We start from the raw sequence: 23,440 nt of genomic DNA on the forward strand, positions 1-23,440 counted from the left end.
CTGACCCCTAAAATAAGGGATCTAGAGGGGCCAAAAGTTTTTAATTGATATCTCAAAAAGTATTGAGAATTTGTAATACGTCAAAGAAGCAAAGTTGTTCAAAATGCCAAGCTTAATCTATTTGTGTCGTCAAAATACGTCCGACGTCGTAACTTCCGGTCAAACCGGAAGTAGTCAAAAACGCATATTTTTGCCGTTCTTGTCAAGTTTTTGGGTAACATATTTCTCTAGGAGCATAAAAATTAATTTTCTGTCCGTCGGCATCACTTCCGGTTAAACCGGAAGTAGCAAAAATTTGCATATTTTTGCATTAATTAACATAGCTTTAGAGGATTCAAATCATTTTTAGGCATTATTTCTCATTTTTGTTTAAAATGAAATCTACTTCCGGTCAAACAGGACGGAAGACCTACTCGTTGCTTTGCAACGAGCTCGGCTCTAGTATTATTATTATTGTTTTTTTTTTCTTACCGATTTTGTGCACGCGATTTCTCGAAAACGGCTCGATGGATTTCCATGAAACTTTCAGGACTTATGTAACATCACTTGAACCTTATGCGTTTTTTTCTGTTTTGATGACGTCACTTCCGGTCCGGAGTTATCAGTACAAAATTGATTTTTTAAGGGTCAGTTTGTCCGCACGATTTCTCCTAAACGACTTTAGATAGACACGTGATACTTTCAGGTCTAGTAGACCTATGTCTGTAGATTTGTGGAATGTATTTTATTTTTACCGGAAGTGCTGCACGTCGGCGCTCGGTATGGCCCGAAAATAGGCCTATCGCGAATTTCAAAATTTTTAGCACTTTTTCTACGATATCCTTTTACCTGGAAATATTTTGTTAAAACATATAGAACAAAAGAAGTGTAGAATTTTAAGTTCTTCCAAATGATATCTCGGAAAAAGGGCTGGCCCCTAAAATTAGGGGTCTACAGGGGCCGAAAGTTTTTCCTTTATATCTCAAAAAGTATTGGGAATTTGTAATACGTCCCTGAAGAAAATATGTTCAAAATGTCAAGCTTAATCTAATGGAGTCGTCAAAATACGTCCGTCGACGTCATTTTCGGCCAAACCGGAAGTAGTCGAAAAACGCGTATTTCTACCGTTCTTGAAAAATTTTTGGGTAACATCTGTCACTGGGAGCATAAAAATTAATTTTATGTCCGTCGTCAACACTTCCGGTCACACAGGAAGTAGCATAAACTTCCGGTCAAACAGGACGGAAGACCTACTCGTTGCTTTGCAACGAGCTTTGCTCTAGTTATTATTATTATTGTTTTTTTTCTTACCGATTTTGTGCAGGCGATTTCTCGAAAACGGCTCGATAGATTTTCATGAAACTTTCAGGACTGATAGAACATCAAACAAAGCTGATATATAATATTTTGTTTTGATGACGTCACTTCCGGTTTCGAGATTTTCGCGATTAAGTGATTTTCAGGGGGTCTCATTGTCCACCATTTTTCTCGAAAATTACTTAAGACAGAAAGTTGAAATTTTCAGCGATGATAGAGCAACGTGTGCTCTTTTGTCACACACCACTCTTTTTCTCCGGAAGTCCCGCACGTCGGCGCTCGCTATGGCTCTAAAAAAGTCCTATCGAGGATTTAGACATTTTTTACACCTTTTCTGCAATATCTTTTTACATGTTAACAATTTGTAAAGACATATATAACAAAAGTTGTAGAGAATGTCACGATCTTTCAAAAAATATCAACGACAAAGGGCTGGCCCCTATGATTAAGGGCCAAAAGGGGCCAAAAGTTTTCCTTTATATCTCAAAAAGTATTGAGAATTTGTAATACGTCAAAGAAGCAAAGTTGTTCAAAATGTAAAACTCCATCCATTGGCGTCGTCAAAATACGTCCGGCGACGTCACTTCCGGTCAAACCGGAAGTAGTCAAAAATTGCATAGTTTTGCTGTTTTTGGCAGGCTTTTGGATAACATATGTCACCAGAAGCTTAAATCTTATTTTTCCGTCCGTCGACGTCACTTCCGGTCAAACCGAAAGTAGCCAAAAATAGCTTATTTTGAAGGCTTTAATGCAAAATTGAAATTATAAAGTCATTGGAGACTACTTGGCTCATAGCTTTCTTTTGTTCACGTCACTTCAGGCACTTCCGGTCAAAACCGGACGGAAGACCTACTCGTTGCTTTGCAACGAGCTCGGCTCTAGTTAAGGTCTTCCGTCTTCAGCGGAAGACCTTCTTGTTATTCGTTTGTTTCTTTTCCACTGTTTTTCTTATCATTTTCTTACCGATTTTGTGCACGCGATTTCTCAAAAACGGATCGTTAGAATTTTATGAAACTTTCAGGTCTGATAGAACATCAAAAAATCTCGATACGCTTTTTTTTATTTTGATGATGTCACTTCCGGTTCGGAGATTTTCGCAGTTTTGTGATTTTTAAGGGTCAGTTTGTCCGTCGCTCTTCTTAAAAACCGCTCATCACAGGAAGATGAAACCTTTTCAGGAAGATAGAGCAACACATGTAGATTTGCATTGTGTTGTTAACTTTCACCGGAAGTGCTGCAAGTTAACGCTCGGTATGGACTGAAAAAAGTCATATTGAGCGTTTCAAAATTTATAACACTTTTTCTAATATATCATTTTACTTATAAATATTTTGTTAAAACATATAGAACAAAAGTTGTAAAGAATTCTGAGATCTTTCAATTGACATATCGAAAAAAGGGCTGACTCCTAAAATAAGGGATCTAGAGGGGCCACAATTTTTAATTGATATCTCAAAAAGTATTGAGAATTTGTAATACGTCAAAGAAGCACAGTTGTTCAAAATGTCAAGCTTAATCTATTCGTGTCGTCAAAATACGTCCGACGTCGTCACTTCCGGTCAAACCGGAAGTAGTCAAAAATGCGTACTTTTTGCCGTGCTTGTCAAGTTTTTGGGTAACATATGTCTCTGGGAGCATAAAAATTAATTTTCCGTCCGTCGTCATCACTTCCGGTTAAACCGGAAGTAGCAAAAATTTGCATAATTTTGCATTAATTAACATAGCTTTTAAGGATTCAAACCATTTTTAGGCGTTATTTCTCATTTTTGTTAAAAATGAAAACTACTTCCGGTCAAACAGGACGGAAGACCTACTCGTTGCTTAACAACGACCTCGGCTCTAGTTCTTATTATTTTTTTCTTCCTGGGAAAATTTTGTCCGCGAGTGATCTTGTAAACTACACATCCGACTTAGGTGAAACCTTTTTAGGGTAAGTAGGCATGTTATGTAGATTTGCGGAATCATGGTCATTTTGCGCGCACGTGCTTGCAAGAGCGCGCACGTGCAAAACTTAAAATGACCAATATAATATGAATATAACCGTAACTTTTCTATTTTGTGACGAAATGTTTTGAAACTTATAATGTAAGGATAAATTAGTAGTAAGCATAAGATGACATGGTCAAAATAGCAAGATCGCACGCGCATGCACGTGCGCTTCGCTCTGATTGGCTGAAACTAAAGTCTCAATATCTTTTTTGTTTTTTGATAAAATCATTTGAAATTTTGAACATAGTCATATATTAGGGAGATCTACAGCCTGTATTATAAGATTTATCATGTAAGCATGTGCATGCACATGTGCTTGCAAGAGCTCGCACGTGCAACACGAGAAATGTCCAGTATAATTGATACAGACGTAACTATTTAAATTATTGATGAAATGCTTTGAAACTCATATTATAAGTATATATTAGAAGCATAAACAAAATGACATGGTCAAAAAAGTAAGATCTCACGCGCATGCACGTGCGCTTCGCTCTGATTGGCTGAAACTAAAGTCTCAATATCTTTCTTGTTTTTTGACGAAATCCTTTGAAATTTTAAACATAGGCATGTATTAGGATATCCTACAATAAGATTTATAGCAATTATCATGAAAACGCGTGCATGCACATGCGCTGCAATCTGATTGGCTTATGCTTTAAATAGCTTTAACTCCCTAGGTTTTCAACCAAACAGGATGGGATTTGGAACATAGATAGATATAATGGACTTCTACAAGATGGTATGGTCATCCTGCACATGCATACACGTGCGTGTACGTGCACTGCAATCTGACTGGCTGAAACTTTAAACAGCTATAACTCCCTTGGTTTTCAACCAAAGGGGGTGGGAATTAGAACATAGATAGATGTAGTGGACCTCTACAGGAAGGTATGCCATCATGCTCATATATGCACGTGCTTCTACGTGAAATGAGTAAAATCAGAAGTACAGTTTAATGAGCGTATTTTTTTTTTTTTATACTTTTTGATTAAATACTTTAATATTTAGTATATTAAAATATATAGATTGTATAGACAAGATGATATGGTCTTTACGCACATGCATTCACATGCGCACGCGTGGAATTCTAAAATTTGAATTAACTTGGTACTTTCTGGGTAAATGTTGTTAAAGCCTCAAATGCATAGAGTTTGTCTTATTTAATGAAGCTTACAGGGAATGTGGCACCAAAAGAAAGTTGGGGAGCGTTTGGGGAACATCTGTAACGGTCCCCGTTACAATTAGCACTAGTTCTTGTATACTTTAACTTCCTAACGTACTTGAGAAGATGCGTTTTAAAGATTTTTCCGACATATATTTCTATGTAAAATTTGATTGCCCATTATGGCCCCACCTTACCTCCAGGGGTAATGATATGAACAAACTTATTAATATCACCAATTATAGCTTTGCTGATCTTGAGAAGAAGATTTTAAAAAGATTTTTCCTATGTAAAACTTTGATCAGCCATTGTGGCCCCGCCCTACCCCCGGGGATCATGATTTGAACAAACTTGAATCTACACTACCTGAGTATGCTTCCATATTAGTTACATTTTTGCTTGCCCATTGGTTTACGAGAAAAAGATTTTTAAAAAAGTTTTCCTATACATGTATATTCTTATGTATAACTTTGATCAGCAATTGTGGCCCCGCCCTACACCTACATTCTACACTACCTGAGGATGCTTCCATATAACTTTCATTTTTCTTGGCCCAGTGGTTCTGGTGAAAAAGATTTTTTCAAATATTTTTCCAATATATTCCTATGTTAACATCTGATCAGCCATTGTGGCCCCACCCTACCCCCGGGGGTTATGATTGGACTAACTTGAATCTACACTACCTGAAGATGCTTTCGCATGAGTTCCATTTTTCCTGGCCCAAAGATCTTTAAAAGATGCCATTAATTTTTCATTAATTCTTAATTATCCCTTGGAAAAGGGCTTGGTCTTTCATTTGAACAACCTTTAATTCCCTTCACCCACGAATACTTTGTGGCAAGTTTGGTTGAAATTGGACCAGTGGTTCTTGAGAAGAAGATGAAAATGTGAAAAGTTTACGACAACGATAAATACTGCTACGACAGACAACGGACAAATTTTGATCAGAAAAACTCACTTGAGCCTTTGTCTCAGGCAATCTAGAAAGTTCTCTAGGAAATGAACTTTTAGTTGGTTACGTTATCAAATCCTATGAGGCCCGAAGGGCTTCTCAGTAGATTTTATGACGAACTAACTAAAAATTCATTTCATAGTGAATTCTTCAAACATTGGTGTTTATTACTTATATTTACATTTGAAACGAATTAATATCGAGTAAAAATGCCTTTATTACACGAACGGGCCTCCGTATTGCTATATTGTAACGCACAATGACCTAGGGGGCCTAGAAGTTGTTTGGTTTGAAAGTTCGTGTCGCTCCAACATTTGAATATTTACAATGATATTCAGCAGCCCATTTCAGAAATTGTGTGTTTATAATGTAAGAACAATGATCCCTACTGAGAATAATCTTACTATTTTGTGAGTTTTAATATATTTGAGTCAAAAGCGGTAATATCCCCTGTTTTAGTTAACATAACATCAAAAGAATTTCGGGTTAAAAAGGTAAGTCCAAATTAAGGCTGTAATTATAGTATTTAAAACATTCTTCACACCACAGTAAGATCCACTGAAAATCTGTTGAATAAAAATAGCTATACGTGTCGGTTATTTTACCTTTTTCGCTTTTAACTTGGTAGTTCCGAAAACAGACAGAAATATATGTAAACAAGATATCATTTCGCCGAGCGATTCTGTCACCTTATGACCTCTGATCCCAAATAAAGTTAATACAGAACTAAACATATTTTCTCTTCAAGGGTTCAGCTAAGAGAGATTTAATGCAAATGTAAATAAAAAGATTTGGCTAGCTAAAAGAATTAGTTTCGAGTTATATGTTTATACGTACCTTTTAAATGTAAGTCCAATGACGCTATCAGAGAATCTGGGCAAAGAAAAACCAAATCTTCAAATCGATATTTAATGGTTTCACATCGTGATAAATATGAAAAGATAAATTTTCCATCAACACATCATTTTTACAATATCTAATAGTTAGAATTAGTAGTTAAATCGGAAGCATAAGTCTTTATTGTTTGAAACTGAAAAGACTCACGAAGACTCGGTAACATTAAAGGAACCGCCATTAATCCAAGCATTTTCCTTCATGTTTTTATAGGCTGAAATAAAAACCAAAATACGTTCGTTTTTTATATAAAGTGATTGTTTGCTATAAGTACAAATAATATTTCAACAAAAAATATCAAGTACTGTAAATCACTCTTCATTCATGAGAACGCGTAATTACGCGAGACGGTATGCTCGCGAAGATATCATTCTCGTGTAAAATAGAAATCCTTGACCACAATTCGTGAAAATTTTGTTTTGCTATTAAAGAGTCAATGACTCTTTTCCCAAAATAAGGTGTCGCGAAAATTCAGCGACACAGTAACACTTGCCTGTGAGTTTTCTAATGGTCACCATTTTGGCCCCGGATTCTGAATCTTTTGGGTCATTCCAGGGTTCATAAAGATTACTCGGTCCAAGAATACCGTTAGGTAGCAAGATATTATCAATGAATAAACCACTCTGTCAAAGAAAATAAACATTAAACAAAATAAACTATTCCTTTAGTTAAAAGTAAATATGTTCGTATGAGGAAAAACAACATTAATCTATGCATTCTAACGATTCACAATTCTTTTTCATAATGAGATTCTTCAGCTACCATGATAATAGTATGCAGTTTGGAATTAAAATAACCATAAAACAGTGATTAACTTTATCTTTTGAAGATATTTTTATTGAAGTTACCTTCCTGTTTGAATGGGCAACGTTGTTGTCGAATTCAAATATTGCAGTATGCATGGCTTCATATTTATCCATGAAGCCAAGGCCTGCTGAGGGACCTATAGGTGTGTTTGGGTAGACAAACCAGAATCCGTGTGCCTACAAACAACAAAACAAGCATATTTTAATTGGTTTATGAACTGATAATTTCTTTATTTTATTTTTCTCTCAATCAAAATTTGAAATAACATAGTTTTCAAAGGTAAATCAGTATGAATCATCTACACTACACACAGCCATTCTTAATGATGAATTAAATAGAAGACTTTTTGATATCATAGAAACTACTTTTTCAAAAATGATGTAGCATTGAAATGTTATTTAATATCTTTGTTGTTTGATTTTTGTTTTGTTTTTTACCAAACTTTTTAAAAAAAATATTCTACACCAAGTACTCTTAGGTTGATATTAAAGGGATGGTTGAATTCTTCAAAAACTACTTATACGATGGATTAAGTCTTGGAGATAGGAATTTCAACAAACTACATGTATTAAAATTGCTATATGTTCTGATTATAGTCCTTTATTATTCCTTTTTTTAAATTCTTATGAGGCAGAATTTATTCAAAAGCATCTTCCTGATAAAAGAAAACATTTGATGCAGCCTTCAAATACAATATTTGTATGCTTTGTAGTATAGGTAATATTTTTCTTTTCAAATTAAGAATTATTTACAAGGTGTAAAAGATAGTTTAAACGTACCAATCTTTTGTGGATGACCTATATCTGTATGATACCTAATACATGAATTTCCACATTATTATATCCCTTGCTAATGGATGATTTGTACGTACCTCTTCGCCTGCAGCCACGTTGTTTCTGACGTATGTCTGCGGATTTGTTATCCAAAATGTTGTTGGATTCCTGAATTATATCAAAATAGTAGAGAAATTAATTCTAGTATCAAAGGTTCATGTATATGTGAAATCTGTGAATATGCTGGAGTAAATGTTCATGTTTTTTCTGAATTTGAATTCACATTAAATTTCAAAGACTTTCTGACTAACATGTCGGAATGAATGAGTTTCCCTCTCCGTTGTCCCGCTCCTAGATTACCATCTAAGACAGTCTTTTTCTCGCCTCCATCTTCCAAAAAATATCCATGACCAAGGGTGTTAAAGCAGAAATTGTCTTTAACCTAAGTAAACAAAACCGTTAACAGCCATTATCTTTACAGAACACTCTGGATATTATATTTAGGCATTTAACTTTAATTTGTAATATTTAATGAAAACTTTAGTTTCTTAAAATATGGTGTGTTTTTTTTCAAAAGTAGGCAAAGGGAAGTATCTTTTATTCTACATGTATCAAAACACTATATAGGAACAAAGATATTTTCTGATGAATATTGTCTTTGTAGAGGTATAACAGTAATGTTAGACATATACAAACTGTGCTAATGAAGTATCAGGCAAGTTATATTTTTTTCAAACAATTAATACCATTACTTAATTTTTTACAAGTTTTATAGAAACGTAAAACGTAACGAAAATTCATGTGAACACACACAAGTATTCGGAGTTTAAAAGCATTTAGAATTGATATCATGTGTGATTCTTGTGGGAATATAGCTTATGAATAAGGTATGCTCATATAATTCTACAATTCTTCTTAAAATAAAAGCAGACTGTGTGTTTACTTGCCGATCAGCAGTTCGTAACAAAAAGATGCAAAAGTTCAACACTACGCCGCATACTTTGAAACTTAATTTTTTGTTTCTATCTAACGTTCTTATTCTTTTGTTTTCGGAAAGTGCTGCGTATGGTTAACGGGAATTGATGCATTTTTTGATTTTATGAACAAATAGTAAAAAATAAGAAAGGTTTTGTCAGAAAGTGTTAAATAATTATTCCTGTGATCGGACAGTGGGATTCTATCAGGATTATCATGGTACAGAGATTTTTTTACATAACTATTGTTACAAATTGAAATGAAACTTTTCACTTTTTCAATAAGGCATATTTTCTAATTATAGACGTCACATGGTGACGTTGTGGTGTAGTGCTTCCTGTAGTATAAGTCCCATTGAGGTCTATAGAATGCATAATGACAGCAACAGTTTCATCCACGATTTTTCCGATTTATCAATGTAACATATTATAAAAAAGTGTTAATTCGCCGAATTCTGATCCGTGGACTGCCCTATCAAACCCGCGTAGTATTATTGAAATAAGATCAAAACTTTAAGAGGAGTAGAGTTTTGAAGAAATTCCAAAGAAATTTCTATATTTATTTAGTAACCATGGCAAAACTTTAAATCAAAATCCGATGTACTAAATTATGTGACATTGTGTAGTATACTAGACCAAAATTGTTATTAGGGGTAGCATCTTGAAGGAACTTTCAAAAAATGTCCATCTTTTCTAACTGTAGCAAAAATATTCATCAAATTAAAATCTGATGCATTTAATTGTGAATTTTACTGTAGTCTTCTTGAATGCCAATATATATCGAATTCAGACCAAAACTGTAGGAGTAGTAGCGTTTGAAGTAATTTCAAAGAATTTTCTATTTTTAGTAACCATGTCACCACCATTCATGAAAATCAAAAACCGAGGCACTTAATTACGTATTTCAGTGTAGCCTACGTGTGTGCCAAGTTGTATTGAAATAAGACCAAAACTGTAGAAGGAGTAGCATTCTTTACAGACAAAGAAACAGCTAGACAGACGAATGGACGGACACACGGATAGACAATCTTACTACTAGTATTTCAAATAAGCTCTTCCGGTGTCTGACCAGTAGAGCTAAAAATATACCTACCTGAGCGCCATGACTGCCATGTACTGTGATACAACGAGCAAAGGAATTGTGAATACTGTTTCCGCTTAAAAGTGACGGCTTGGTTCTGTCATCTACATCTTCACACATATGGAAATGTAAAGGATAATTCCCTACGGATTGGAAAAAAGCAAATAATAAGCCACATTTGTTAAATTATATATTAATATTTTATTGAAGATGGCAGTTAGTATAAAATTTTATGAGATGATTTAACTATCAAGAGAAGATGCAAATTGTCTAATACCAAACGCTTTTTCGTATGAAATTTTTTGTCAATAAATGCACCTGTTTCAACTTGATTAGATGTCCGTGTTCAACAGGAACCTACTTTTTTCAATTAAGCACATTTTTTGGAAATCATTGCAAGGCTAATTAGTATTTTGTTGTAAGTTGTTTGTTTTAAGTGGAGATTTTAAGCAAAAAACTGGTAGACATGTTACTCAGTTAAGTTTTGATATAGATGTATTCTGTTTAAAAATAAGTGTACAGAGTAATACCTAGTGAGGTCTGTTGTCCCATTCGGTTTAATTCGATATTCTTCACCTGTACTGTCTTAAATCCTTTCATAAACTGCAAATATTAAAACCCTTCATACATATACCTGTACATATGCATGGAATAAAGCTTAATACTTTATAAATATTTACTAATGCAGTTACAGCAGCTACTAATAAATGTCAAATTGTTAATACCTATTTCAGAGAAGCATTGAATAAATATGAAACTGCATCAAATATTTAGAAATCTATCAAACACAAACGATAAAACTTCATCGAATAAATTGAAATGAATCTTTAAAAAATGAGAACAATGGACCTATTCGCACTAAGAAATTAAAATTACTCAAGTGCTCGCAGATTTTGTTACATTTTTTGCAATTGAGTAAACCGCACCTTTTAGGAAAGATATACTTCAAAGGTTACCCTTAGTACTCATGATCAGTAAAAAAAAATGTTTGTCAAGTGTAGTAAACATAAATTAAATCATTTTGGTGTCTTCCACCACAAGCCAGATTAGACGGCATCAAATAACAATTAGAATCAAAATCCATACACTACTACATCATTTTCCCGGACTTCTGAGGTTTATATAAAAAATACAAAGTACACTTGGTAAAGAACAGGGTCCGCCGTCATGAAACTGAGAGAATTCTCAAGAAAAATTCTCAACTTAACTCTTGAGAGTATATAAATAACTCAGCTGAGAATTTGAGAATAAAAGAGTTTAATTAAGGTATTTTTGTTTTTCTCAACTATTTTATGACGGCCGCTGAGTCTGAGAATTTTGGATTTGAGAAAATTCTCAGACTTGAGACCATTCTCAGACTTAAGCATATTTTATAACAGCGGACCCAGGACCGATTATATGCAATTCTTTTTATACCATTTATATTTTAGAATATGAGAGCATGACAAATGAAATGAGTAAACAGCAATATACCTAACTTTCGAATTAAAAGTTTTATCAACTGACCTTTATGTGTCCACCAATCTCCCTTCCCTTCCTGTCGGGTCCTCCTTCGATTAATATGTTTCGGTTGACCAAAGCAATTTCACCGCGCATATCTACGTTCTTGTATATTTCACCAAAATGAGTGAAATCTGGCTCAACTATATGAAAACAGATATAGAGATAACGAACAGTATTCTGTATCAAAGTCCATAAAACCATACAAAAAGGAGCAGAGCAAACATGGACCTCTGAACCATCAGAGATGGGATCAGGTGCCATGGAGGAGTGAGTGAAATAAAACGCTTTAATTAAGAAATTTAAAGATAACTTTGTGTGAAGATATTATAAAATCATAAATTTTCAAGTCTTGAGGAAAAAATATTGGTTTGTGGGAATTTAATTTCGTGGTTGGACATTTTTCTAGTACTAATACTCATGAAATTTTACATTTTGTGGTGGTTATAAATTCTTGGGTCTCCCCATACCTCGAAAACAACCAAAAATTAACCCCCATAAAAATTAGTGATTCTACAGTATATACAAGGGTTGTTTGAAAAGTTCCTGGTGTCAATTTTCGTAATTTTACTAACTAGAAATTTAAAATGAGCACAATATATGTGTAAAAAATATTTATTTTGTTGATGTGCGAAGTTTTATTCCATTGAATTTGGTTTGGAGGTCCGTGTTTGCTCTGCTCCTATTTTGTATTGTTTAATGGACCTTTGATCTTGAATACTGTTTGTTATTTTATTTAACAGAAATCATTTTACTTCATTTTAAAATCAACATGTTTGTACCAACGGAGCACACTTTACGGAATGTAACGTCAAAACATAGAGTCAAGAATATCTAAAAAACAAAAAAAAAAAAAAAAAACACTATCCCTATACATTTCACACAGTATCATCCAATGCACACTCATTAAATCCTTTAGGTAATACTTGACATTAATTTTTTTTAGAATTTTTCTCATTTTATAATTTCCTTTTGTTAATGTTCTAATTTCTTTCATTACTTAACTCTGTTTTTTCGGAATAAGCATCTCTGAAGCACCAATGTCTTTCCTTGACTTTTCAGCTTTTTTTAAAGCTTTTGTTCACATTTTACACTTAAACCGTTTTTTCATAAATTGTCCTTATCCGATACAGAGTCTCTATCACTTAAATACTGTCTGTGCTATTTGTACACACATGCACAACTCGCTTGTGATATATTTTTTTATTCCTCCAACATTTTTAGAGTCTACTCAGGGTTTTTCCTAGCTGAGTAAAACACAAAATTTCATCGTTATCCTTTCTTAAACGTCATCGTTTTTTTTTTTTTTTTTTTTTTTGTCGTTTTAATGAGAACTGTCTATCTTCTCAAGGTGATTTCTTTTCATAATTTTGGCTCCATTATACGCACTTTATTTAGCGTATTGTTTGTAACTTACTAATTTTTGGACCTGATCTGCGATCCGATTTTTGCATTTCATAAATCTTGATAAATTTAAAAATAAATAGTGATATTTTAATTAAGAAATAAGGTATCATTTTTTGAGTTTTATTGAGATGTAAAACGGGTTGGTCACGTGATCAAATCCCATAAAGCCCGAAGGGCTTTATGGAAGATTTGATCATGTGCCAACCCGTTTTACATCTCAATAAAACCTCAAAAAATGATACCTTATTACTTACATTTACATTTGTGACTTATTCATACTTTATATATGCCTGATTGTTACTTTTAACCTTACTAAATGCCTTAATTTTTCAAACCCAACGGCATGTATGTAATCCACTAAACGCGCGTCGACCGTTTATGACGTCACAGAGAAATTACGTCGAACGTTTATCCAAACGCACATCTATGACCTCTTGACCCCATACCTGTATTTACACAGTTATAAAAACGCTTGCCTTTAGTAGTGTTATATAAAGGAAAACATTTGCAAATGTAAATATAAACAAATATTAAAAATCATTTGGATTAATTGTTAAAATTATTTCTACCAAATTTGGATAACATAAGACTTCAAATAAAATAGATATGATGGAAGTCCATGAAATTTCGAACAATCCTCATACATACACCATATACAAAGATATCATTCTTACTGTTTACTTGGATTTGGTTAGAGGTGCAAGCTGGACAGTCCACTATTGTCCCGAACTCTGTCTGTTTCCAGTCAAAGTCAGTGGACATCAGTGCAACAGTATCGCCTGTAATAGAATACAAATGTTTTCAAGAATACAGTCGTAAATAAACTTAACTAAAAGAAACACAACCAGATTTAAACAAAAGCTCATTTTTCTAGTCTGAGATCTAAGATGTATTAGAAATAACATCTAAGGCCTGTTCAGCAGAGCAAACGTTCGCCAGCGCTCGCGAACATTTCTATTGGAGGTTTAAGGAATTTTGCCGAGCGCTCGCGAACATTTCTATTGGAGGTTAAAGGAATTTTGGCGAGCGCTCGCGAACGTTCGCTCTGCTGAACAGGCCTCAGGTATGGACTTTTAAGAAAAATCATTCATTTTAGAATGAGAACTCAAACTTTTTAAATCAGTTAAGATCATTTAATCCCGCTCATTTTGTTCCTTTTGATTCCTAAATCCTTTGAGTTTTAGCTTTCAGCTTCTTAATAAAAAAGACTCCTGCTACGTACAGAAATGTAACAAAAAAAAAGATTCTGGGAAAAGAAATACCAGTGCGCCATGTTTCCGTGTTGTCTACAACATTGATAACGGGGAGGGATAACTGAGTTAAGCTGGACTTGGCGCGGGAGTAGCATAGACCTCTCTTGTTTGTGTGAACCCAGCTACGTACTCCAAATTTGATGCTGTTCTCCGTGTGGTACAGCTCAGCGATGCGTACATCTTTTCCATCATCATTCAGGAGAAGTTCCTTGGTAGTTGCATCGGTGCCTGTGTTCGAGAAATTTATTTTAGCTTATATATTCAAAATATATCTAAATTTAAAATTTAATGGTACAATATATTTGATGTGACTAATATGACTAAAATTGAAGATTAATAGAATCATTCATTACTACGACTGTGGGATTGTGAAATTCCACCGAGGGGACAAGATTCACAGTCTAGGACGAGGGTTTGCCGAGTCCTAGACCGTGAATCTTGGCCCCGAGGTTGAATTTCACTTTTCCCACTCGAGTATGTAATGAATGTCTTTATATGATTATTTTTCTCACATTGTTTTATCCAAAATAATGGCCTGTCAATGACGTTGCCATAGGGCTAAAAATATATTCTTTTAATTATCCATCTAATCTAAATACACCATCGGAGAGAGCGTACCTAATAATTTTAAAATTGAATTTCAGTCCATGTAAATTAATTAGATAGATTAAAACTTGTAATAAAAAGCTTATCTATCCGATAGCGTAAACATTCATTCTAGAAGAATTCTTCCGCGATCTAAATATAGTGCCATTTAAAATGTAAAAATACGACAATATTTAAAATGAAAATAAGTTTATTTTAATAAGTTAAATGACAACATTTTAATTTTATGTGTTATTTTTTAATATTGTTACAATTTCTTTAAATCAAGACAGAAAAATCTCACACTGCTGTCTCACACCGGACAAGTCAATCTAACACTGGTAATTGTGCGAGAAATGTTACTACCGATTGAAACAGATGAATTTGTTGTTGTTGTTTTCGTATTTCTGCATAACTTTTAGTTTTTAAATGATGTAAATTTCTTGATGAATTTTTCTGCTCGTATTGATATGTTGAAAAAATAATGTAGTAGAATTAATTCTTTATCTTTGTTAAAACTTAAGAAGGCTAGGGGGTCACACAAATTAGCAACCAGATATAACTTAATTTTTAGATGTGATATCTTAAACTGTCAACTATCATTTGGCCAAGATAAATGTTAGTTTTAAAATATCATCATTTTATTATATCTTTATATGGAGCTCTTCTTCTAAAGGAGATCAAAATAGTTTAAAAATGGCCACAACCACCCAGCCCCTTTAACACAAAACTGACGTAAGAAAATGTTTTAACCTTGTTTCTTGATGAGCACCCAAGCTCCGTGGAACTTGTAGTCTCTGAACTGTAGAGATGATTTGTCTACTGTACCATAGGCCCACTCCTCTAGCATATCAAACAGTCCAGACGGGTCTACTTTCTCCACCCTAAATCGTCTCTTCAATGCTAATGCTACTATTTTTCCTGCCGGAACATCTATCGGTAAAATAAGTAAATTACATTTTAAAAAGGATGTAAATCAAGCTTATAAATGAAATAAATGAAATTCAAAATGAAAAATGGAAAAGAAAACTGATAACTATTGATTGGAAATATTATGACAATTTCAAGATTTTAAACAATCTTCTTTCCTTTTTTTCCAATTGTTCCCCGATTCGATTTACGTTTTTATTTTCAAAAAAAAAAACGAACCACTTCGCTGGATTATGAAGACTTTTTGTATAGTTACATTGCTAATTAAATTAACTTGGCAATGCATTTATTTTTCCAATTTTAAATTGAAACGTCATCTAGAAGGTAAAAATAATGAATAAAAACACTTTGATTTAGATCACTACAAGCGAAAAATTATATTAACAATGTTTCAGTTTACCTGAATCATCACTTTTTTATACATGAATTACGAAGATGGACATAAAAAGAGTTAAAATACATATAGTGTTAAAATATTTTCCGTTTGTATGCAAAACTGTGAACGTTGAATATTGGCAATACCTTACAATGTTTTTATTGTGTACACCATGTATGTGACCCTAATACATTTAAAAAAGAGAAAATATCTATAATTTAATTTTTTGAATATTTAGCTTCTTATCTTTTATTTAAAAATTGAAAATAAAGATTTCCAATTACCATCGAGAATTTCTTTGGCTTTTGCGACTTTATCGGGAAAATCCTTTGCTTTTCCATTAGCATCCACCAATTCTGCCGCAGACTCCAAGACACCAGTTTGTTCATTGAAGACATATATAACAAGTGCGCGGATGTTTTTGCTTATTCTGTCATCTTCGTCAGCTGTTTGTGTCATATCAATATTCTGTATAAAACAAATGAAATTGCACATTATAATAATACTAGTATGTACTATTGGGTTAGACTCTTGAAATTTTCTCACATATACCAGGCCCCAAGACCATAAACTGAAAACAGACTTAAGTCAAAATTTCAAAACAATATAACTTTTGAAATAATTTTGATAATGAAACAAAGTTTTCATCATATCTTCCTATTTGAAAGTGAGGCAAAATTGCAAACTATCAAGCATATACTTAAAATTAAATTCAAAATACTAAAAATCAAAATTTTGACTTCAGTCTGTTCTCAGTTTAGGGTCTTGGCCCTGATAATCACGTTTGACGTGCTTTCCTTTCACCCAGTATTGTTCACAATCGTGAAGAAAAAAAAAAGAACTTACCCTGACGTTAGAAATGTACTGTATTTTATCAACTGTGTTTGTAATCTTTGTCCATGGTAGGCGGTATTCACCGTGGATTTCAAGTACTCCACCGTTCTCTACACCAATGAATTTCTCACCAAAACCTGGTATATCATATTCCCGCAGATTCCCTTTTTACAAGAATAAAGAAACAGTTATTGTTTAATTTCACCAAGATTGCTTATAACAGGGAATTCACTTGGCAGAATAAGTGATATCCAATGCAAAAGACGTAAAGGATTCTCAGAAAGTATGTACTTTTAGTTTAGCGTACCAGTTACAACTACTTAAACATTTGTCCATTAAATAGGTCTCTGATATCAATTGATAAAAAAAAAGATTGTTGTTCTATAGTCTATACTTTTTTCTAAATTTCTTTGATGAGTAAAACAATATGCGTTTCTTTGAGTTATACATTTACCTTGCAGAGTTATATGGAGTTTTCCAGTAAAGGGACAATTTTCGGAGCCCACATGCATTTCTCCTTGGATTTTAATGTACTTGACACTTAAACTAATATCCATCTTGTCAGCCACGACCAACACTCCGCCCGCCTGTATGGTAATAGAACCTAGGGAGGGAGGAGAGGTGTCCAGGAGCAGTCTATCTCCATTCTCTATGACAAGGTCATCCCCTTCTTGTGGGACCTGAAAAAAGATTGATTGATTGATTGATTGTATACTGTTTAACGTCCCTCTCCAGAATATTTTACTGATATGGAGACCTCACCATTGCCGGTGAAGGGCTGCAAATTTGGTCCTATGCTCGGCACTCAGGGCCATTGAGCAGGGAGGGATCTTTATCGTGCCACACCTGCTGTGACACGGGGCCTCGGTTTATACGGTCTCATCCGAAGGACCGCCCCATTTAGTCGCCTTTTACAACAAGCAAGGGGGTACTGAGGACCTGTTCTAACCCGGATCCCCACGGGACGGGACTTCAAAGAGACAATAATGCAAACAGACAATGATGGATGGTAAATTCAGAAAATAATAATAGCTGGCAATTTAATGTTTAAGAACTACAGAGTGTATTCTATATAGAGAGCATTTTATCAAGCTAACACTAAAATGAAAGTATCATAATTTATATAATTCTAATTGAATCTCCTCCAAATATCACAAAAGCCTTGTATGGTTTTAGTGTTTTATATAATTTCTTTTCACATTTTTGAAAAAAAAAAGTTATTTTACATTTTCAACTCATATTTAAAGTCAAACATTTTTTAGAAATTCGGCAATTTTTTATTTTGATATTTAAGGAATAAGTTTGAAGTTTTTGGTTTCCTTTTCCAAGTATTATACACTTTATAAATAATTTTGAAATAGAAACACAATACTGAAATAATAAAAAATATCACTGCCATTTGTTGATTTGATATTTGAGGAATAAATTTGATATTAATTGTTTGTCATTTTATTTATGAAATCCCTTTTAAATAATTTCGAAATACAAACATAAACAAAACATCATCCAGAAAAAATGTATTCAAGTTTTTCAGAGTGTTTACAACTTTCAAAAAAGGTTCATGGTATTAAAATTTTTGAAATGTGCTATTTCTCAGTATTCATAATTTTGTAAAATCATGATGCTATAATATTATTGTACAGAAATGATAATGATAATTTCGCAAGCTAGTTGAAGATTGAGTTAAGTATTAAATATCAAAAAAGAAAGAACGAGGGCGCTTTTGATTGGCATTCGGCAGGAACCTGGGCGTAATTGAAAAGTGAAAATTTTATTGAAATGTCACATGAAAATTTAACATTTTTTTAATTTATCGGGTTCCTTTGCAACAGAAACGGAAAATATTTTCCCGAAATTGAGCTTTGATTTGCTAAAAAATAACTTGAAAATTGGCCATATCAGACATTTGGTACAAAATTGTACGTTTTGAAGCACATTTTTCTAAAAATTTTCTATGTCTGGGTCTTCTCTCCATGAATTTGAAACGTTATTTGTGTGCATTTTAATTCAAAGAAACGATTAAATTTTTTTAAAAAAATGGAGAGAAGACCCAGAGAACACGAAAAATGAACTTTTCCCTAAAAAAATCCAAATGTGTCAATGTGGTGCGTCTTTGTTCTTTTAAAGACAATTGTAAATGTGTAGCGGTGATAGCTCAGAAAGTTAAGCTAGCTGTTCAGTGCACTCGAAGCGAAAAGTTTTTGGATCGAGCCTGGCATGGGGCGTTAATTTTTTTTATTCAGACTAGCAACCAATTTTTATTGTCAGTTTCGTTTTATGTACTGATGTATTAAAATTTTGAATTGGATAAATTTTGATTCAGTTTGGTTCTCAAGCGAAATCAACTCTAATCTTCTATTTTATAATGTACATGTACAAGTATCATGCATATATGCATTATAAATATATTTTAGGTTTTATTTTTTGTAAAATATTACTATGTTATAGTACATCCTAGAAAAATGGACATAAATGTTACAATTTCACAATGTCTTTCAAACTAAATGAAAAAAAAAACCATGGACGTGTTTGTAAAATCTGACCAGGTATATTCAGCCAACCAAATCATGGACATTTAAACCATAAATGTTTCGTACAAATGATTCCTGCAGATCACCCGTCAAATGCGCCCATCTTCTTTAAATCTATTTTTCAAATCAACTTTCAAGAAAAAGTTGAGGAAAATTGGCCCGACTCAACACTTTTTTTAATCCTCCAGGAAGCACTAATTGTTTATGCATTTTAGAAAATTAACTTTGACATTCTTCGAGATGAAAAAATTGTTAAAAATATAACGACCCAATATCTTTTCATCCATGTTCACGAGAGAGGGAGAGAGATGGAGAGAGAGAGTGCGCAAACAATTATTATTATTATTATTATTGAAAGATTTTAGAACTAGCGACTTTGAGTAAGAATTCAGAACTGATACCTGTCCATTCCATGTTGCATCCTCTGACCATTTTTTCAGGCTTGAATCCTCATCTGGACAGAAAGACTGGGAGGCCACGAGGGCAAACAGAAAGAACAGCGTCCAAAGCACACCTGCTCTGGTCATCTTTAACCAGGTATTGAACAGGTATCTTGGTTCCAGGGATATATATATATATATATATATATATATATATATATATATATATATATATATATATATATATATATATATATATATATATATAGGCTAGGGGGGTTTTGGCCATGTAACATCACGTTATCCCTGAAGGTTGTTTTTGTGTCTAAATTGAACTGACACAGAAAATGATAAAATCTAAAGTCTATGAACTTATTTGACTGGTCTTTTGATTCATAGCTAGACAAATATTCATTACTTAAAGAATGATCACAAAACTTTTTATTTTATTGTACAACATGATACCTTTCTTTACCTTGTTTTTAATTATCTGGTCATCTTTTTTCCATTAAGGCCGGTCAAAGGCTTTGATCCAGGAGTTGTTTTGCTCCATCTCCACCATCTTCGCCATGCTAGCTGTCTTGAGTCGTCCTCGACTTCGTATCCCTTCTGGCGTCCACACGAAGGCCACAACACGGTCGTTGGTTTGATCTTTTCCTTAGCACATGGTCGATCCAATGCCATCTCCTTCTCTTCACTCCATGCCACTGATGCTTTCTGCTTATCTACAGCATTCTTTTACTTGCGATATGCTGCTGCCATGATGCTTTCTGCTTTCATCTACAGCATTCTTTTGCTTGGGATATGCTGTTGCCATGATGCTTTCTGCTTTCATCTACAGCATTCTTTTGCTTGCGATATGCTCCTGCCATGATGCTTTCTGCTTTCATCTACAGCATTCTTTTGCTTGGGATATGCTGTTGCCATGATGCATTCTGCTTTCATCTACAGCATTCTTTTGCTTGGGATATGCTGCTGCCATGATGCATTCTGCTTTCATCTACATCATTCTTTTGCTTGGGATATGCTGTTGCCATGATGCTTTCTGCTTTCATCTACAGCATTCTTTTGCTTGGGATATGCTGTTGCCATGATGCTTTCTGCTTTCATCTACAGCATTCTTTTGCTTGGGATATGCTGTTGCCATGATGCTTTCTGCTTTCATCTACAGCATTTTTTTGATTGGGATATGCTGCTGCCATGATGCTTTCTGCTTTCATCTACAGCATTCTTTTGCTTGGGATATGCTGTTGCCATGATGCTTTCTGCTTTCATCTACAGCATTCTTTTGTTTGGGATATGCTGTTGCCATGATGCTTTCTGCTTTCATCTACAGCATTTTTTTGATTGGGATATGCTGCTGTCATGTGACCTTAAGGATCCTTCTGAGGAACTTGGTCTGCAAAATGTCAATCTACTATTCCTCTGTCTTAGTAAGCTTTCAAGTATCACATCCGTTTGACAATACAGAGAGGACCAGACTCTTTCTACTGAGCTCTGTAAAGTTTTAGATGTTAACTAGCTTCCTGAAGGATGCACCAACCAGTGATATCCTCTTCGTCAGCAGTTCCTTCTCCATCCCTGGTGACATTGGCGCCCGAGTATGTAAAGCTGTCCAATTGTGGGCTTCTCTGTTTCTCACTTTAGGCTGTTTTCACTTTTGCCACAGGAGTCTGAAGTTTTTAAAATCGTCAAAAAAAAAAAAATCCGGAAAAAAATTTTCCTATCCCTAACTAAAAAAGCCCTTTAGTTAAGGGTACAAAAAATTTTTCCGGATTATTTTTTTTTTGATTGACGATAAAAACTTCAGACTCCTGTGCTTTTGGTAATCTTTTTGCACTTATTGGCATTCAATTTCAACTCAACTTTTGCAGAGTTTTCTTCCAGTTTTGTTGTCTTAGACTGAAGATTGGTCATTTCTGATGACGGTAGGGCACTGTCGACTGCAAAATAAAGGCTGTCAAGCACAGTGGTGAAGTCCTATCTAATTCCTGTTCTCTGTTCGTTGGCAGTCTGTTGCATCACCAAGTCTATCACTTTGAGGAACAAAAAGCCATTATTTATACATTAAAAGGACTACGGATTTTTTTGTTATTTCCTGATCATGGCGAGGAGCACACGGCGGGTGTGGCCGGTCAACAGGGGATGCTTACTCCTCCATGGCACCTGATCCCACCTCTGTTGTTTTGGAGGCCTGTGTTGCTCTGCTCTTATTTGTATTGTTTTATAGACTTTGATATTGAATAATGTTCGTTATGTCCATATCCTTCATTCATAAAATGGCTATACGAGAAAAAATCAACTGCATGTAGTTTATTTCGGACTATCAAACGTGAAATATAAGAAGTTGACCAACATTATTCAAGTGCAAAAGTACATTAAACAATGCAAATTTGTAGAAGAACAAATAAAGATCTCCAAAACATCAGAGGTGAGATCAGGTGCCATGGACGAGTGAGCATCCCCTGCTGACCTGTCATTTCCCTCTTGTTATCATTGTCTTGATTGGAAAAAGTAAAAATACGCTTAAACAATTTAGAAAGTAAATAATGATCTACAACTTAGTATGAAAAAACATTTGACTCAATAATATTTTTGTGCTGTCAACACAATTGTATTGACAATAGAACTTACGAAATGATGACATCAAGCGCCTGTGACCCCCCCCCCCACCATAAATTATATGTCCTAAGTTCTCCCATGAGAGGCAAATTGAAAAAAAACAAATTTTGATAATGATTTTCATTGATGGCATGTTTATAAATGTCACAGAATCATTTCTTTTGAAAAATGAAGCTTATTTCAACTTCTGTTATACGATAAAGCATAATATTGGGCATTTTACGCCTTAAAAACCGCGAAGACAATGAGACATTTTTCCACCTGAAAAAGGCTTCAAAGCACAATAATCTTAGAAATAACTTCAAGCGGAGTTATATAATGTTTATAGACATAACTCATTGAGACGTAGGCAGGTTACACAAATTGGATACAGTCTTTTATCCAGTAAAATGGCGTGTTACAACTTAATTTAAATTATTTCATATGAGCTTATTAATATCTGAAAGATTACGTCTTACTCTCACTCATCGTATGTATATCATGATAAAAGGAACATCAGTTCTTCACTAACCAGTTCAGTGTTAACAATCTACAAGATTGACGGTCCCATGGATAAAACTGATTGATAGAATTGATAGAAATACAGTGCAATCTGTCTAATCCCACGCCTGAATAATCCGACATACTTTGAATTCCGACGTTAAATATCTTCCCCATTTCACTATTTTCCCTGTTTTGCAACACTGATCAATCCGACACACTGTGTATTTCGACGTTGATTTTCCTACCAATTTTACTATTTTCCATGTTTTGTAACACTGATCAATCCGACACACTGTGTATTTCGACGTTGATTTTCTTACCAATTTTACTATTTTCCATGTTTTGTAACACTGATCAATCCGACACATTGTCTATTCCGACACAAAATTTGTCTTCCACTGCATGTCGAATTAGACAGGTTTCACTGTACTGTAAAATAAACAAAAAGCCCATGAAGCTTGTAAATCAGGTGAGCTAAAAATATGTTTTCTCAAATAAATCATTTTATTTGATACTGTTAGAAGCAAATGGATCGGTCATCTCATTAAAAACCCTTTCTGTGTCGGCTTTTATGAAGTCGGGCAAATATATTTTACTAGAAATTATTTTTT

General features: G+C 34.0%; 1 protein-coding gene across 1 annotated transcript in view; it reads right to left on the reverse strand.

Annotated features, from left to right (window-relative positions):
* The window catches only part of LOC134278757 (cell surface hyaluronidase-like), a 40,289-nt gene extending 20,418 nt beyond the window's left edge, over positions 1–19,871 (reverse strand). Inside the window, 16 exon segments of the mRNA XM_062761050.1 lie at positions 6,237–6,272; positions 6,444–6,507; positions 6,787–6,916; positions 7,142–7,276; positions 7,972–8,041; positions 8,185–8,315; positions 9,941–10,071; positions 10,459–10,531; positions 11,435–11,571; positions 13,510–13,614; positions 14,098–14,316; positions 15,427–15,606; positions 16,264–16,447; positions 16,826–16,977; positions 17,268–17,493; positions 19,746–19,871. Of these exon segments, the coding sequence (XP_062617034.1) occupies positions 6,237–6,272; positions 6,444–6,507; positions 6,787–6,916; positions 7,142–7,276; positions 7,972–8,041; positions 8,185–8,315; positions 9,941–10,071; positions 10,459–10,531; positions 11,435–11,571; positions 13,510–13,614; positions 14,098–14,316; positions 15,427–15,606; positions 16,264–16,447; positions 16,826–16,977; positions 17,268–17,493; positions 19,746–19,871 (2,099 nt within the window).
* Positions 19,872–23,440: the final 3,569 nt, after the last annotated feature.

This window comes from Saccostrea cucullata, unplaced genomic scaffold, assembly GCF_032062105.1.
Source record: "Saccostrea cucullata isolate Sc308-1 unplaced genomic scaffold, CSIRO_AGI_Scuc_v1 ctg949, whole genome shotgun sequence".
NCBI classification, from domain to species: domain Eukaryota; kingdom Metazoa; phylum Mollusca; class Bivalvia; order Ostreida; family Ostreidae; genus Saccostrea; species Saccostrea cuccullata.